This window comes from Rattus norvegicus, chromosome 15 (assembly GCF_036323735.1).
Source record: "Rattus norvegicus strain BN/NHsdMcwi chromosome 15, GRCr8, whole genome shotgun sequence".
In the NCBI taxonomy this organism is placed as follows: Eukaryota; Metazoa; Chordata; class Mammalia; order Rodentia; family Muridae; genus Rattus; species Rattus norvegicus.
This window is the reverse complement of record NC_086033.1, coordinates 88,355,269-88,374,107: the sequence shown is the minus strand read 5'-3', so window position 1 is coordinate 88,374,107 and position 18,839 is coordinate 88,355,269. Positions and strand designations below refer to the sequence as shown.

Here is an 18,839-nt window from a genome sequence, read left to right as displayed (position 1 = left end):
TGGGGTTCCTTGATTTGGCTAGAGTAGCTGACCAATGAACTCTAAGATCTATACGTTCTTCATACTTTTGAGGCGGGCATTTTACTGCTCTCTACAGCCTCTTGAAAGAATTTAATTTGCATTTCTCTGATGGCTAAGGTTATTTATTGGCCATTTGTCTTTCTTTTTCTTTTATTTTTTTGAGAACCGTCTGTTCATTTATTGATTGGCTATTTTGTGGGGGATTGATTTTTGTAGTCCTTTATAGAGTTTAGTTATTAATTCCTGTCAGAAGTACAGTTGGCAAATTATTTTTCTTTGCTCTAGGTTTTCTCTTCACTCTGCTTTTTTTTTTTTTCCCCTGAGCCTCTTAATTTCAGGTAAACTCATTTGTCAGTTCTTGGGATTATTTCTGGTGCTTTTGGAATCCTTTTCAGAAAGTTCTAACCAGTGCGTAAAAGTGTTTTATCTGCTTTTCCAAGGTTTCTTTTTTTAAAAAAAATTTAAATTGAATACTTTTTATTTATAGTTCAAATGTTATCTCCTTTCCCAGTTTCTCCTACATAATCCCCCTATTCCATCCTCCTTCCCCCTTCTTCAGTGGGGGTCCTCCCCCACCCATCCCTCCACCCCTTCCCTCCTCCTGGTCCTGACATTCTCCTACACTGGGGGATCCAGCCTTGGCAGGACCTAGGGCTTCTCCTCCCATTGGTGTCCAACAACCCCATCCTCTGCTACATATGCGGCTGGAGCCATGGGTCTGTCAATGTGTACTCTTTGGTGTTTAGAGGTGATGGTGGTTTAGTTCCTGGGAGGTCTGGTTGGTTGATAGTTGTTGCAAACATCTTCAGCTACTCCAATCCTTTCTCTGACTCTTCCAATGGAGACCACATTCTCAGTTCAGTGGCTACAAGCATCCCCCTCTGTATTTGTCATGCTCTGGCAGAGCCTCTCAGCAGACAACTATATCAGGCTCCTATCAGCATGCACGTTTTGGCATCAGCAATAGTGTCCGGGTTTGGTGGCTGTATATGGGCTGGATCCCCAGGTAGGGTAGTCTCTGGATGGCTGTTCCTTCATTCTATGCTCCAAACTTTGTCTCTGTATTTCCTATTCTATTTTTGTTCCAACTTCTAAGAAGGAGTGAAGCATCTGCACTTTGGTAGTCCTTCTTGAGCTTCATGTGGTCTGTGGATTGTATCTTGGTAATTTGAACTTTTGGGCTAATATCCACTTATCAGTGAGTGCATACCATGTGTATTTTTTTGTGATTGGGTTGCCTCACTCAGGATGATATTTTTCTAGTTCCATCCATTTGCCTAAGAATTTCATGAAGTCATTGTTTTTAATAGTTGAGTAGTACTCCATTGTGTAGATGTACCACATTTTCTGTATCCATTCCTCTGATGGGGGGCATCTGGGTTCTTTCCAGCTTCTGGAGGCTGCTATGAACATAGTGGAACACGTGTCCTTGTTATATGTTGGGGCATCTTTTGGGTATATGCTCAGGAGTGGTATAGCTGGGTCCTCAGGTAGTACTATGTCCAATTTTCTGAGGAACCTCCAGGCTGATTTCCAGAGTGGTTGTACCACCTTGTTTCTCTTTCTCCACATCCTCACCAGGATCTATTGTCACTTCAGTTTTTAATCTTAGCCATTCTGACTGGTGTGAGGTGGAATCTCAGGGTTGTTTTGATTTGCATTTCCCATATGACTAAAGATGTTGAACATTTCTTTAGGTGCTTCTGAGTCATTTGATATTCCTCAGTTGAGAATTCTGTTTAGCTTTGTACCCCACTTTTTAAGTAGAATTATTTGATTCTCTGGATTCTAACTTCTTGAGTTCTTTGTATATATTAGATATTAGCCCTCTATTGAATGTAGGATTGGTAAAGATTTTTCCCAATTTGTTGGTTGTTGTTTTATCCTAATGACAGTGTCCTTTGCCTGACAGAAGCTTTGCAGTTTTATGAGGTCTGTTTGTTGATTCTTGATCTTAGAGCATAAGCCATTGGTTTTCTTTCAGGAAAATTCCTCCAGTGCCCATGTGTTTGAGGCTCCTCCCCCTTTTTCTTCTATTAGTTTTAGTGTATCTGGTTTGATGTGGAGGTCCTTGATCCACTTGAACTTGAGCTTTGTACAAGGAGATAAAAGTGCATTCTTCTACATGCTGACCTCCAGTTGAACCAGTACCATTTGTTGAAAATGCTTCTTTTTTTCCATTGGATGATTTTAGCTCCTTTGTCAAAGATCAAGTGGTCACAGGTGTGTGGGTTCATTTCTGGTCTCAGTTCTGTTCCATTGATCTACCTGCCTTTCTCTGTACCAATATCATACAGTTTTAATCACTATTGCTCTGAGGTCAGGAATGGTGATTCCCCAAGAAGTTCTTTTATTGTTGAGGATAGTTTCCACTATCCTGGGTTTTTGTTATTCCAAATGAATTTGTAAATTGCTCTTTCTAACTCTGAAGAATTAAGTTGGAAATTTGATGGCTATTGCATTGAATCTGTAGATTGCATTAAATTCTAAAAAATCTTTAATTTTTTTTTCTTTCTTCCTTGACCAAGTTATTGAGTTGTTCAGCTTTCATGTGTATGTGGGCTTTCTGTCATTGTTGTTATTGAAGACCAGCCTTAGTCTGTGGTGATCTGATAGGATGCATGAGATTACTTCAGTCTTCTTGTATCTGTTGAGGCCTGTTTTGTGACTGATTATATAGTCAATTTTGGAGAAGGTACCATGAGGTGCTGAGGAGAAGTTATATTCTTATGTTTTAGGATGAAATGTTCTATAGATATGTTAAATATATTTGGCTCATAACTTCTGTTAGTTTCTCTGTGTGTCTGTTTAGTTTCTGTTTCCATGATCTGTCTATTGATGAGTGTGGGTTGTTGAAGTCTCACACTATTATTGTGTGAGGTGCAGTGTGTGCTTTGAGCTTTAGTAAGGTTTCTTTTATGAATGTAGGTGTCCTTGCATTTGGAGCATAGATATTCAGTATTGAGAGTTCATCTTAGTGGATTTTTCCTTTGATGAATATGAAGTGGCCTTCCTTTTTGTTTTTGTTTTTTGATAACTTTTGATTAAAAGTTTATTTTTTTTTCTATATTAGAATGGCTACTCCAGCTTATTTCTTCAGACCATTTGCTTGGAAAGTTGTTTTCCAGCCTTTCACTCTGAGGTAGTGTCTGTCTTTGTCTCTGAGGTGTGTTTTCTGTATATAGCAAAATGATGGGTTCTCTTTACGTATCCAGTCTTTTAGTCTATGTCTTTTTATTGGGGAATTGAACCCATTGATATTGAGGAATATTAAGGGATAGTGATTGTTGGAGTTCTGTAGGCTTCTTGTATGTTCATGGGCATCTCTTTCTTTAGGTTAGGGAATTTTTCTTCTATAATTTTGTTGAAGATATTTACTGGCTGTTCAAGTTGGGATCGATTTCTTCTATACCTATTATCCTTAGGGTTGAACTTCTTACTGTGTCTTGCATTTCCTGGATGTTTTGGGTTAGGAGCTTTTTGCGTTTTATATCATCTTTGATGGCTGTGTCAATTTTTCCTATGGTATCTTCTGCTTCTGAGAGTCTTCCTTCTATCTCCTGTATTCTGTTGGTAATGCGTGCGCCTGTGACTCCTGATTCCTTTCCTAGATTTTCTATCTCCAGGGTTGTCTCCCTTTGTGAATTTTTATTGTTTCTATTTCTATTTTTAGATCCTGGATAGTTTTGTTCAATTTCTTCACCTGTTTGGTTGTGTTTTCCTGTAATTCTTTTAAGGGATTTTTGTGTTTCCTCTTTAAGGGTCTCTACCTGTTTACCTGTGTTCCTGTCTTTCTTTAAGGAAATTATTTGTGTCCTTCTTAAAGTCCTCTATCATTATCATGAGATGTGATTTTAAATCCAAATCTTGGTTTTCTGGTGCGCTGGGGTATCCAGGGCCTGCTGTGATGGGGGAACTGGCTTCTGATGATGCCAAGTGGCCTTGGTTTCTGTTAGTTAGGTTCTTGCCCTTGCCTCTCACCGTGTACTTATCTTGGAGCAGAAGTGGTGGTCTTACCTCTGCTCTCAGGTGTGTCAGTGCTCCTGGAGTGTGGCTTTCCTCATTTTTTTTTTCTTTTTTTTTTTTTTTTTTCTGGAGCTGAGGACCGAACCCAGGGCCTTGTGCTTTCTAGGGAAGCGCTCTACCACTGAGCTAAATCCCCAACCCCCTCATTTTTTTTTTTTTTAAATAGAAAAAAGTTTTCTTTAATATTTTGTGGGCGGCGTTGGGGATTTGGCTCAGTGGTAGAGCGCTCGCCTAGGAAGCGCAAGGCCCTGGGTTCGGTCCCCAGCTCCGAAAAAAAGAAATTAAAAAAAAAAAAAAAAAAAGAATCTGTCTCCAAAATAATCTTTGGGCTGGAGAGATGGCTCAGCGGTTAAGAGCACCCGACTGCTCTTCCAGAGGTCATGAGTTCAATTCCCAGCAACCACATGGTGGCTCACAACCATCTGTAAAGAGATCTGATGCCCTCTTCTGGTGTATCTAAAGACAGCTACAGTGTACTTATATATAATAAATGAATAAATAAAAAAAATTTAATATTTTGTGGGCTTATTACTGTATATGGTAATTCAATAAAATCAGGGTTTTTTTTCTTGATATGAAGGAATTCCTCAAGGTACAGTCAAATCCTTTAATTTTTCAGGAATTAAAATTGACAGAGTGATGCTGAGACTCTGGAGTTTAACTGTAAAGATGAATCTTTAGTTTTTGCCTCTGCAGCTGTGCATTGCTGTGAAGGTGGTTGCATGGAGGAATGAAAGCAAACTGCTTTTTCTCATAGGTCAGGGCTCAGATTTCAGTTCTGCCATTGATTAGTTTAGTGATCTAGACAAGTGAACCTTCCTTTCTCTAGTAGTGTAATTAGGGGGAATTATTTGTTTCCTGTATAGAAGAGAATGAAACATTAAGCAATCTACAGTTGTCCCTCCTCCTTTAAGTGCAGCTTGATTAATAGCTTACTTGACTACTACTGCTACCATTAACATTCGCATGCATCACTGGTGTTTTCTATTCCTTTTTACTTGATGTTATCACTCTGTTTTGCTGGGGTTGATGACAGTGAGGCACTGAAGTGTGAAGTTAAGATACTACCTCACAGTTAATTCAAGCCTTATTTATTATACACTAGAGCAGTACTATTCAACTAGTGGGTTGAGGCCTTTCACACGGTTTGCCTGAGAACCTTAGAAAGCACGCACATTTACAATTCATAATAATAGAAGAATTAAGAGTTAAGAAGTACCAATGGAAATAATTATATGGTTAGGGGTTACCTCTACATGAATAACTGGATTAATGGGTCAGACCATTAGGAAGGTTGAGAACCACTGCTCCAGAGTCATGCATGTTCTTAATATGCTATTGCCTTGTAGTGTGGATAGTATATTGTTCTCATTATGGTATGCATTTCTTTTTAAACTATTAGGTTTTCATTTGCAGTAACCCTTTTGAAAAGGAACAAGGTTCTAAAAGCATTATACTCTTGGAGGTTTTGTAGTACTTTTTTCTTTGCTTATATTTGTTACTAACAAGTATTTTTTAAAGTTCATTAAAATTTTTTTTATTGTGAATTATGGAAAATTGTGTGTGTGTGCGCGCGCGCGCGTGTGCGTGCGCGTGCGTGCATGCATGCATGCGCTTCTACAGTGATCTTTTGACCCCTGAACCTTGCTGCTGAATTCTCTCTTTCTGCTACTTTGGCATAATAAGTCAATTTGCTACCCTGAATAGAGACTGAACAGTAATAGCAGACAGCAAAAACTAGACCCATACATTTCTTACATGTGCATTCTTGCTAGTTTCCACTTACATCTCAATGCTTTTTATATGCATCTTAATTTATGGGAAGCTAAACTTTCCTTGTGATTCTCTACCAATATTTTATATTGGCCCCCTTTCTCCAATTTTAAGTGGAAATGAACTCACAGCTTATTCTATGCTGATTATTGAGACTTTATTGAATGTGAACTAAGTTCTGTTGAAGACAAAACAGACTCAGTGCCGTTTACTGGCTATGAATATACTTCCATTGTTTTATAACTTTTGATAAATGGCTTTCAAGACCATATTCTGTTGCTGCAATCTTATGTGAATATGGCCAGTAAATGAAGGTAACAGACTCCAAAGACGTTTGATTCTGAAACCTTGTGTATGGTGGTGCTTCCTGACTTTTATATGCATATCTTTTATATGTATATGTATTATGTCAGTACTAAAATATAGATCTGATGTGGTCCATTTCTTCCACAAACTTACCTGTGATCCATTTAGTTAGGGTAGTGACTCTTTGCAACATAACTCTTTAATTACTCTACCATAACTTATGACACACATCACTGGCAAAATACCTGTGTTAGCTGTTACTTGTTTTAGCAACATTGTTGGATTCTCTGGCAGTTGAAAGCAAACTTTGTCGCTTAGAGTAACTGTGTTCCTGTTCTATGTAGCACCTAGTACATTGTGTGTGACACAGACTTTAGTATTAAATGTATTAGTTGAAATTTCTACTTTGTTGACTGAAAATCTAGAGTGGGCAGCTCAGTTGATTAAAACTAAAACCCACATTATGCTCCCTTAATTTTCAGAGTGGCTGACATGGATCACACTAAAAAGAGGCTCTTTAGGTTTGTTTCATTCCTTTTTTTCCAATACTAGCTATTCTGTTTTGTTTTTGTTTTTGAGGCAGGGTTTTTCTGTGTAGCCTTGGAACTCACTCTGTAGACAAAGCTCAGAGATATGCTTGTCTCTGCCACCCAAGTGCTACCATAAAGGCATGTACGGCCACTGCTGAGATTGTTTCAACATTTTAAAACATCTGTTTGTGTGTGTGCTCAGGCACTGGCGCATGCTGGTTAGAGGACAACTTGTAGGAGTAGATTCTGGGCATTGAACTCGGGTGATCAAACTGTGTGGCAAGCACTCTTAGCCTTGTCATCTCACTAGAACTCTCTTTATTTCATAGCATCTTCAGAATTAGAACTTTTTTCTTTTCGTTTTGAGACAAAGTTTCGCTCTGTATCTTAGCAGACTGGTAGAATTCTTTTGTTTCAAAACTAAGTTTCATTTTGTAGCCTTGCGGGCAGGCCTCAGTCTTTCAAAGTGCTGGAATTTACATGTATTTGCCTCTGTGTTGGGCTAAGATTAGAAATTTAAAGTTTACATTTAGTTAAAATAGTTTAGTAATTTTATTTGAGGGTGAGCACTGAAGAAAATGTTAAGTGTTTCTGTGTGCAAGTCAGCCCTGCTCATGGAGCTGGACAAAATAAATGATTCTAATTTTAGTTGGTGAAAGAATTATTTCCCCAATACATATGTTTGTTAAATACTTTATTTATGTTCTTTACTTGATTAATGCCTCTCAAGACCATATTTGCAATTCTGTTTGAAGTTTCCATTTGAATTCTGAGTTACTAAATTTAGCAGGGTTTTTTGTTTTTGTTGTTATTTTAAAAATTAGTTTTAGCATTTTGACTAGATTATGGTGCTTTTCAAATAATCTTATTTTACTCATAAACTACAAGATGGGAATAGCATTGGGAGCAAACAGATAAATCGTTACCTCGTTAGGTGTGTGAGTGTTCATTACCTTGTTAGGTGTGCGAGTGTTGAAAACTGCAAAGTCAGACTTGAACAGATCCCCCAAGCTGTGTTTTCTTCCTCCTCATGTTCCAGAGAGAATAAATGAAGTGGTAATGATAAACCTTTCTTACCAGATTTATTACCTTCTCACTACCTTCTTGCTGTGAGGAAAAGAAATTCTTTTTAGTGTACCTTAGTTAGGGTTACTATTGCTGTGCTCTAACATCATGACCAAACCCAAGTTAGGGAGGAGAGGGTTGATTTGGTTTAATATCCTGAATCATAGTTCATTGAGGGAAGCCAAGGCAGACACTCAAACTGGGTAGGAAGCTGGAGGCAGGCGCTGATGCCCTGTGGAAGGCCTTCCAAGGCTGTGGAAGTGCTTACTGGCTTGAGCTGCCTACTTTCTAGTAGAACCCAGCAGCACCCCCTGTGGTGGGGGGTGGGGGGTGGGGGTGGCGGGTGAGGGTGGGGATGGGGGTGGGGGGGTTGTTGGCTATCCCAGCCTACAACGGGCTTGAGCGCCTCTCACAATCACTAATTAAGAAAATGTCCTACAGACTTGCTTGCTTGCACCCATATCTATTTGTGTCAGGTCAGTACAAGTAAGTGGGCATTTCTGGACCAAGAAAAGGCTTATTTAAAATTCGATTTCTGGGGGTTGGGGATTTAGCTCAGTGGTAGAGCGCTTGCCTAGGAAGCACAAGGCCCTGGGTTCGGTCCCCAGCTCCGAAAAAAAGAACCAAAAAAAAAAAAAATCGATTTCTGTTTATAAGCAATGGAATACGTTTGAGATTTCTTATTTCAGTTTTCTGAGATATTTTGCTTACATACAAGCAAATGTTTAAAGTTTTTTTCCCCCATGTCTTATAGCTAGCATCTAAAAGTTTGAATTTGTTACTGTTATTTGTATTTAGAAATGTAATCGATATTTATATATTGACCTATGTTCTGAAACATTTGGCTTGGTTCAGATTGGTGAAAACTGCATCTTAGTGGGAGGTCTTTAGGTCACTATAGGTGTGAACTCAAAGGAGGGAGTGGGAGGGAACTCAGGTCCTTTTCTTTCTCCACTCACTTCTCCGCCATAAAGGAAGCCGGCAGCATTTTTGTTTAACCATGCGGCCTTCACTTGATGTGCTACCCTGCAACAGGACAAAGAGCCTCTTATTCAATTCTTTGGGCTCTATCTTAATGTGCTCACCTAATCCTAATTACTTCTCAAAGGCCTACCTGGTTGCACCTCATAACACCTCAGCATGAGGATTAAATTTCCATTTTCAGTAGAGATGCCCAAGTCAGATTCTTCCATCTCTTAGTTAGTCGCTGTGTAGTAAGAATGGGACATCCTTCTTGAGCGCTTTGGAATGAAAAGCAAAGTGCTTTTCACATTCATCTTTGCACTTCCAGGATCCGCATAATTTTTCCACCTTTAAAATGACAAAAATTCAGTTTGCTGTGTGGGCCATCCCATGCTTGCGTCACTGTTTTGCTTTTACCATTGGGTTGTTTGTCTCTATTGTGTAAATAATTCTGCAATGAACATTTTCTCCTGTGTAGTTTCCATGTGGGAAATATGTTATTTTTATTAGGAATTGACTGAGTAATCTTGGTGCTGAAAACTTTATTAAGACATAGATGCTTGAAAGCTGGGCCAGGCACATTCTTGTTTTTTTAAGTTCAGCAGTTCAGGTAAAGTTGTTTTATGATGTTACTCATTTTATCATATTTTTGTAAGAAGTGACTGGTGCTACTGTATCAGTATAAATTATAGCCTGTGCTTGAGTTTTTAAAAATTTTTACATCCTCCTATTCCTGTACTCCCCCTGCTGTTTTCCAGTTATTTTCTTCAACACATTGATATGAAAATTACTAAATTTTAAGTGGAGTCATTCATTACAAATGGAAAAATGGGTGATTAAAAATGTAACAAATGTAAAAAATGCAGTTCAGCAGATAATTTACTTGTTCTTCTAAATGTAGTGACATACACTCTGAGGCCTGCCATCTTGATTTTAAAAGGTTGTAAGGGCCTTTAGTGGCTCACATCTTTAAACCCAGCAGTCTGGGTTGGGGAGAAGGGCATGATGGTACTGGTACAGACAGAGACCAGCCTGAATAATATAGTGAATTCCAAAGTCTGGGGTTCTGGGGAGTAAGGAGAGAGAGGGACAGGTAAAGGGAGAAAGACAGGTGCAGACAGTCATTGCCTGACAAATAGAGTTTGGATCTGGAATAGCTCAGAAGACTGATGTGAAGGTTGGTTCCCAGAGAAGTAAAATGCCAACCCAGGAGTAGTACATTACTTGTGAATATGGTAGAAATAGCCTCAGACAAGGAACCGTAAAACCCCAGTTGTTCAGAGTTTATGATGCTGGTGCTGCTCTTCCTCTTCCTCCTTCACCCGCCTCCCACGTCAAGGAAAGGCTAACAGTTTAGTTTAGTACTGATGGACTAAAAGAGGACATAGTGTTTAAAACACGGCAGACAGGGTTTTTTTTTTAACTAAAGCATTGTCATAAGGGTGAATATATTTACCATAGCTCTTTCATTCTTTAGTCATTCCTAAGTGTGTGTGTGTGTGTGTGTGTGTGTGTGTGTGTGTATGTGTGTATGTGTGTATACATTTTTTTTTTAACTGTGCTTGACAAGTTTATCAAATGCCTTCTTGTAATTTGGATCGTAATTCCAATTTGGCAGAACATCTGTTTTCTTAGAAGAAATTAAAGATTAATATCCTTAGTCTTGAGATTTTTTTGAGTTGAAAAAAATCTATGATTTTAAAATTAAATTCAAACATTATTACTTTATGCATATAGCTGTTTTCCTGCTTGTATGTCTTTGCACCATGTGTGTGCAGGGACGTTGGAGTAAGATATGAGAGAAGAGAACTCTAGGGCCATCAATGGCTATGACTGATGATGTGGCAGTTGAACTCTAGTCTGGAAGAACAGCAAGTTCTTAACTGCTGAGCCATTTCTCTAGCCCTACAAAACAGAACAGAACAAAACCTTTTCTTTTTAAAATTACATTTGTGTGTGTGTGTGTGTGTGTGTGTGTGTGTGTGTGTGTGTGTGGTAAGTTATTTCCATGTGTTTTTCAGGACAAACACGTATTGTAGGCTTCAGTGAAAGTGTCCTTACCTGGTGTACATCAGACTGGTCCCAGTTAAGTACAAATATTTTCAGAATGATTTTGGAAGCAGTTTTATAAAACTTGGGTGTCAGTGTTTTGGACAGGGTCTCTTTGTAGCTCAGGCTGGTTAGGAAGATGACCTTGAATTTCACATCCTCCCTCCTTCCTTCCCCTCACTCCTCCCCTCGCTCAGTTCTGTGATAATAGGCTTCTTCCATGCTAGGCAAGCTTGCTACAAGCTGAGCTTTATCTCTAGTGCTTGCCTTTTTGTATTTTACTCTGCAGAACCATTCCCCTTGGATAATTTTGCCTCTCTTCTTGACATGGCAAAATGCTCCCTAGCCTTCTCCCTCCTATTGGTTCCTGAAAAGAATGGATTACCGTTTACTTTGTTTTGTAGTAAGTAGAAGGTCAGTGACCTGCTGGCCTGAGGGAAGCACTCTTCTTTGTTGGGAACTGGGATAAAAACTAGCATGTACCTAGACATGGGGCTTTGCTTTCGGCTCTGTGTGGTTTCAAGGATTAGGAGTTGTAGCCTTGTTGGAGAGGAAGTGACACTGCAAGTAGGTTTTGATTTTTCAAAAGACTTGCACCATTATTATTGTGTAAGTATTAGATAAGCTTCGGCAGTGGGTAGATTCAGCAAAAACTGTAAAACATTGTATAAATTGGAAAAGACAATAGAAGATAAAAAGTCCTAGAGTTAACAGATGGAGCAATATTATTGTAAAAATAGACAAAAGTAAAGAACCCATTTAATATAATAGCCATCAAAATTCCATTGACATTTCTTATAGAACTAGAAGAAAAATCCCTACAGTTCACACAGAAGCAAAAAAGACACTGAAATGTCAGAGCAACTTAAGGTAAAGGGAAAAATGGAGGTCTACCTCATGTAAAATTATACCCAAAGCCACAGTCAGTAACAAAAACCAGCATGGCATATACAGAGATCAACCGAGACAGCTGTGGCCATCTTCTTTCTAACCAAGGTATTAAAAGCATTTGATTTTTTTTTTTTAAACCAGCCTTTTCAATATAGGGAAAACTGATTATCCATGGGAATAAAACAAAGCGGTGAGACTAAGAAATACTAGAGGAAAACACAGGGAAATTATTGCAAGGTCTAGGCATAGGCAACGATTTTCTAAGAAGGACAAGCTCTGGAAAATCGAGCCACTTGTTTCTGTGGGATTACTATACTGAATATATAAAGAACTCAAACCACTGAACACCAAAAGAATAAATAATTCAGTCAGTAATTGGACAAGTGAACTAAACAGTTCATAAAAGAAGTACAGCCCTGGTCCACTGAGATGTTAGCAAGCAGCTGCTTCCTGCTTTTGAGAGAACTGTCTATCACTGTACCTTCCCCACTGTAATACACTGTGTCGGTTAAACCAGGAGCCAGATTTAACATCTGCTTTAAATTTCTTCTTTTCAGCTATTTAGTCACAGGAACAAGAAAATAACTAATGTAGAAAATTAGTATTGAGAAGTGGGATCATGTGATTCATAAACCTTCTGTACTGGTTTGTTGAAAGAATGCAGAAAGATTCAGAACTTTAGACTACTGAAGCTGTTAGAGTGTTGTAAGCAGGGCTTAGTGACCCTTTCAGGTTGAGTTCAGAAGACCAGAATGCCAAGGGACATGGGCAGTGGAAACCAGGCTAACTAGGCTAGGGGTTGTTTGTATTAAGACACTGGCAACATTGTTCTTGTATATGGAAAACTTGAGAAAAGCTGGTTTTAAAAGTAATTCCTAGTTGTAGAGCTCCCACCATGTCATCACAGACAGTTTGTTTTGTAACAGTAAACTACAGCTGATTAAAGTGAAGAGAACAACCAACTGTGGGGAAGCCCACCCAGCACCAGTGCATACAGGCATAACACAGCTCCTGCACCTAAGGCTCAGGGAACACTGTGCAAGTGGGGCTGGAGAGATGATAAGAGCCAGGGGACCCTGGAAACTGCTGCGGGATGGGGTCTCCTAGAAATGACAATGGAACTTCACCCACGGTACCGCAATAATATGACTGCCTAAACAAGGCCTGAACTAGGAACAGCACAGACATGCTAATGCGGAAGGGTGAAATTTCATGGGACCCTACCCTTAGACAAAGAACAGTAGGCACCCAAGGAATGCTGAGAGCAAGAGAATTAGTCGTCCTGGGGGATGGTCTCTTAATTGGTTGTTCCATGTCAGGTGGTCAGGCCTGAAATCATATACATACAAGTAACAAATTTATTCATCAGGTTGTATTCATATATTAACATGCTTATATGTGTATATAACAGTAAAGAAAAAGGTTATGATTTGAAAGGACACACAGGAATTAGAGGGAGGAAAGGGAAGGGGAAAATGATATATTTTAATTAAAAAAATAAGGTAGCGAATGATCATAGATGACACCTGTGTAACTTTAATTTTTTCAAATCCTATTTTTAATGATTCTTAAACGCTTTAAGCTCCCTTGCCCATCACCCACCAGAGGTAGTGGGAAAGAAAGGATGGGGTGAGAGAGTGGACCTGTTTAATACGGTTCTTTGGAGCAACTCCTGTCTGTGTTGTCTGGAAACCAGCAGTTCAGTGCACAGGCCAGCAGGCAGTGCAGATTGATCCACTTGCAAACGCTTCACGGATACACCAGCAGTCCAGTTTGGTAGAGTTGTGTTCACTGCAGCAGTGACACGGACTAGCAGAGATAGCCAGGCCAGCCTGGGAGGGGGAGAGGGACCAGCAGGACCACCAGGAGTCGCGTGCCTCTCTCTCAGGGAAGTGAAGATCAGTGAAGACTCCAGACCTACAGCTAGCTGTACCAGCAAGCCAAGCTCTGTCTCCGTAACTCCTATTTATACCCTCCAAACATCATGTGTCTTCCATGTGCCTTGCCTCAGTACATGTATCCAGTCAGCCGGAATCCCAACAAAGGGAGCTTAACTACACAGTACATGCAGAACATCCTCTCTCCTGTGTTTGCCTCACTGAAACGTTCCTTTATGAGTCTGCCTTAGTCTTTGACCTGTGCCCACTTTAGGAAAACACTCGTTCACCTGTTTGCCCCAGAAAAGCAGTATCTAACACAACTGACTCTCGAAAGAACCCAGAAATTTCCACTTTACACCTGATACTGACTCCTGGCTTCCACATACCCACACTTGTATGCAAATTTGAATGACACAAAAAGAAATGCTGGGTATGATGATCGAGATAGGGTAAAGAAGGAATCCATTAAACCCTGTTCATGGAAAAGTAAATTATTAGCCTTGCCATTAAGGAAGTCAGTATGGAAGATCCTCAAAAATCTAAAAAATACCATATGATCTCCCTATACAACTCCTGGGTATACTTTCAAAATCAGTAGTGATCCTCGCAGTGCCCCTGTTATATTGGAAATAATCACGGTAGTTAAATTAGAGGGTCAGCCTGTATGATCATCAGCAGGTGAGTGAATACATTGGTATTTATACAAATACTGTTATTTAGCAATAAAATGAAAAAATTGCTAGGAGATGGGTGGAACTGAAGAATGTATGTTAAGTGAAGTAAAGTGGACCTGGGAAGAGATTATTACTACCTTTCCATGTTATTCAGAATCTAGATTTAAAAACCAAGCATGAAAGTAGGAGGGCAATCTCTGGGAAAAGGGAGGAGACCAGAAAGTCTGTGAGGGAGGGAAGTGGAGTAAATATACTCAAATTATACATTAGGCAAATAAGAAAGGGTTGTAGTGAAATCCAGAATTAATATATCTAAAAAAATGGATTTTGATGGTTATCAAGAGTATTTTTTTTTTTGTTTTTTGTTTTTTTTTACCCCGGAGCTGGGGACCGAACCCAGGGCCTTGCTCTACCTCTGAGCCAAATCCCCAACCCCCTAGAGTATGTTTTATATCTTATTTTGTAATGCAGGTGCTTCATAATTCCCAATAGCCTTTACTGTAAGTTAATTATTACAAATATTTTTGCTTTTTTAAACTATAGTAATTAAATTTCATAGTCTATGTATTATGTCTTTTGTAATGAAATTTGTGATTTTGAAAGAGTAATTCTAAGTACAGAATATAGAATTAGGACTTGATGCAAATTAGATAATTTTCATGAATGTAAAATAAAAAGTTGGTCAGAATAGATGGGTTTTTATATCTATGTTCCAGAGCTATTGAGTTAATATACTTAAGTTTTAATTTCAAGTCTAGGCAACCTCCAGCTTCTCTCTTTGAAGATTGTTGAAAATGGAAGCTTGGGTTAAATTCCTCCATTAGCTATCTCCCACTGAAATTCTAACAGGGTCAGGATAGTTGAATAGACAAGAATCTTTAAGAAGTATTGTAGTGGAACAAAGTTTTCTGTACTGTCATACCATTTTGAAAGTCCTACATTATAAGTTAGAATACAATCAAGCATTTTAGAGGATTGCTTGCAGCTTTTATTTCAGACCCAGTCTGATTCAAGTTTAAATTATTAAGATATTAAAGAATTTTATTAAATTTTTCAATTTCTTTTAATTCTTACTTGATGTATACAGTTTCACCTTACCTATCTAGAAGAGATTACTGCTCTTAGTAGCTACTCCTATACTTTTGCATTTTTCAAAATGCTTATTTTTTGTGTATATGTGTATGGCTACATTTGCTATTGTGTGCATGTGGCAGTCAGAGTACTTCTGTGTTACCTTTACATGCAGAAACTGTCACCTTTCTAACTCCTATTATTAAAAATAAAAACATTATTAGTTGTATTAAAGTATATTCAGATATTGGTGAAGTTTTATTTTTAGGCTTTTAATTAATTTTGTGAATGATTATATTAATCTGGGTAATTTGCTAAAAGTCACTGAAGCTATTGATCTCATGGGAAATTGAGATGTTTTATGTTCATTTTTGCCCCATTTCACCCTCTGGAAGAATGGCCAGTGCTCTTAACCACTGACCCATTCATTTCTTTAGCCCAAAGTAAGTTTTGAAAGGAAGTTTTAATAAAGTTTCTTATGTGCCATTAAAATGCCCCCGCCCCTGCATTTGGATTACAACTAACTTAAAGTCTTTGTTAAAAATGGAAGTAGTTTTATGAGAAGCATTGATTTATTGTAATTGAGCAGCAAGTTATCCAGGAACTTAGCAACAAAGCAGGCATTTATGGTCTCAGTTTTATAGGTCAGGTATTTAGGATTAGGTTAGTGGGCTATTTCTGTCTTCTTGTTGGATTGTGGTTAGGCCCTTTGTTGGAGATAAAATGAAGGTTTTTTTGGGACTTCAGGATTTGCTTGGAGGCTTATTGCATGTACTGTTTGCTGCAAGTTTGTAAGAATCAGTAGTCCTTGTTAGCCACTGCCTTGCACCCTCATTTAATTGCTTTGCGATATTTTCTATGATACTGCTTGAGTGCCCCTTGGCATTGCATATGACTTCTTTAAAAGTGACTGAGAAAAGCAAGGGATGCCATGATGTCCTTTTCATCCCAGTATATGTATGTGTGTGTGTGTGTGTGTGTGTGTGTGTGTGTGTGTGTGTGTGTGTGTGTGGTTTTTTTCTTTCACTGTCTATTTTTTATGTGGGTACAACAGGCACTTTGTGTTTGATTCTCTCTAGGTAGTTTGGTTTGTCCTGGAAAAACACACACACACACACACACACACACACACACACACACACACATTTTTTCCATTCTACGCTGACCTTATTTACAGGAAATAACCTGGGAGATGGATAGAAATTTGTGGTTGTAACACTAGGTAGGCATTTAGGGAAATGAGCAGTAGATTATCTGGTTTCTGGGCAATTCATTGCAAAGGGGGTATCCTTCTGAGTTTCTGCCTTGCCTCTAGGGTGTCTGAAAGCCACTGATGTGCCACTTAGGAGGCGAAACACAGTTTAGGATAGGGGTCCCAGCCCATGTTTCTCCTGTGACAAAGAGTTGGGGAGTGGGAGTTGTGGTTGCGACGGAGGCTATGCAGTTCTCAAACTTCCAGGTGACCATGAGAAATTGGGAAGGGAATTGTGTGTGTTTGTGTGGGTCCAGCTTAGCTCTGAGTGAGTGTTGGGAGTACAGAGGAACCTTCTACAGGAGACTTAGACAAAGGCCTCCTCCCACATTTGTCCTTGACGAAGGCGAGAGTACTTTCGTGTCCGAACTGTTTTATTCATGGTGGATGAAGATACAGTTATCTTACTCAGGGTGAACCAGAGATTTAATACCTTTTGCAGGAAGGGATACTGAGGAAGCGGAAGTTCATTGACTAAACACTTGGGGCCTATCTGGAGATCTCATTAGCATGGAGAGCTCTCTAGTTTTATGCTACATGACTGGTTGTCATGGTTCTCTCAGTGGAATGTTGTGGCCATGTGCTCCAGGACAGGAACCTGGTCAGGAGCTAGTTCGAGCTCCTGTGGTTCTTAATTACTGGGGGGTCTGAACTTGTTACTACTTTACCAGTTCTTCTGTCTGGTGGCATGGTCCGCTGCCCTACAAATAGGGAATTACACATTAACCAGAAGGTAAGCTTTAGAGTAGATATTTTAGTCTTAAATATTGGCTCATTTATTGTTTAACTGTCTTGGGAAACCTACTTAGCTTTTTTGTTTGTTTGTTTGTTTTTGTTCAATTTCTTCAGTAAGAAGAGCTTTCCAAGTAATAGTATGTAGAGACAGCCTCTTATGGAACAGAATGGGTTCAGTAAAGTTCGCCATTGCTATTATTTTGTTCTGAAATTTGTAAAATGATCCTTAATTAAATAACATTTTATTTAACTTAAGAATTCTTTGCTCTTTTTGAATTGGATGAACATTATTCAGATATCCCTTTCTGACCTGGTCTCTCCTTTACTTGGGTCCTGCTATCATTTCCTCATGCAATTTACCATAATTATTAGGTTATACTTATGTATATGTATGTTTATTTGTAACAATCCATGTATATAATCTCTTCCTTACAAATGGCAGCACATTAATACTTTTCTACACCTTGCATTTTAACTGTAAAAAGTTGCTTTTTCTTAAGTATATTCCTTTTTTGAGTACCTTGTTTTCTGTCAATCCCATATGTGCAGTTAATATAATTTTTTCAGTTCTCTTTAAATGGACAGTTATCCCTAATCCCCTGCCTCGGTTACAGAGTTGGTCTTAGTTATAGAAATGTAGTGTTAGGAATTTTCAACACATGGGTAGTGACCCCTCTGGGGGTTGAATGACTTTCACAGAGTCACATATCAGATATTCTGTGTATCAGATTTTTACCTCAAGATTTATAACAGTAGCAAAATTACAGTTAAGAAGTAGCAATGAAAATAGTTCTATGCTTGGAGGTCACCTTAACATTAGGAGCTGTATTAAAGGGACACAGCATTAAGAAGGTTGAGAGCCGTTGTAGCTATTGAGCTTTTAGTCCTAGTTTTCTTGATTCTTTTCATTCTGAAGTTTTTGTTTTTATATAGCGATAGTACTCTTTCCTGACAAGACTTTTGTGTTGTCTCTCATTTTTCTCTAATGCCAGTGATTTTTCTGTAGTAGGTTCATGGTTTTAGTTTCATATTTAATGTGATGTTTATGAATCTGAATGTTCACCCAGCATTATTATTTTTTTTTTCTTTAGCTGTGATGCTGATCCATCAGCCCTAGCAAAATATGTTTTGGCTCTGGTAAAAAAAGACAAAAGTGAAAAAGAATTAAAGGCGTTATGTATCGATCAGCTTGATGTATTTCTTCAGAAAGGTAATAATCACCTTTGGTTTTAAAATATTATTTGAGTAAGTTATGTATAGACTATTAAAAAATCAAACCTCTAGTTGTAACAAAGCTTTTAGCTGTAACAAAGTTGAATACACATATTCCTAATTATATATATGGCTTACTTCCTCAATATGTTTTGTGTTTATTTTGTTTCATAGATTTTATTAATCTAAGAAAGTGGCCAGCTATTTAAGACATTGTTATAGAAACTTCTTAGAATGTTGTATAGGACATGTTTTCAACTTTTGTTTGTTGTACTTTCCCCACAATTAGATAATGGCTAGTATTTGTGTCTATATATTGCATGTGCTATGTGTCACAGAATAGTCTTGAATGAAGTAGCTGGCTGACAGGCTTTTGTCATTCTACTCTTGA

At 38.5% G+C, this 18,839-nt stretch overlaps 1 protein-coding gene across 11 annotated transcripts in view; it reads left to right on the top strand.

The window, feature by feature from the left end:
- Rbm26 (RNA binding motif protein 26) overlaps positions 1-18,839 on the top strand; it is a 79,988-nt gene that overhangs the window by 5,258 nt on the left and 55,891 nt on the right. For all 11 annotated transcript variants that reach the window (XR_010057829.1, XR_010057830.1, XM_006252425.4 and 8 more), the window contains exon 2: positions 18,328-18,446. Coding sequence is in view for 9 of the 11 variants with exons in the window: in XM_006252425.4 (XP_006252487.1) it covers positions 18,328-18,446 (119 nt within the window). In the remaining 2 variants the exon portion in view is untranslated. The remainder of the gene's footprint in view (positions 1-18,327; positions 18,447-18,839) is intronic.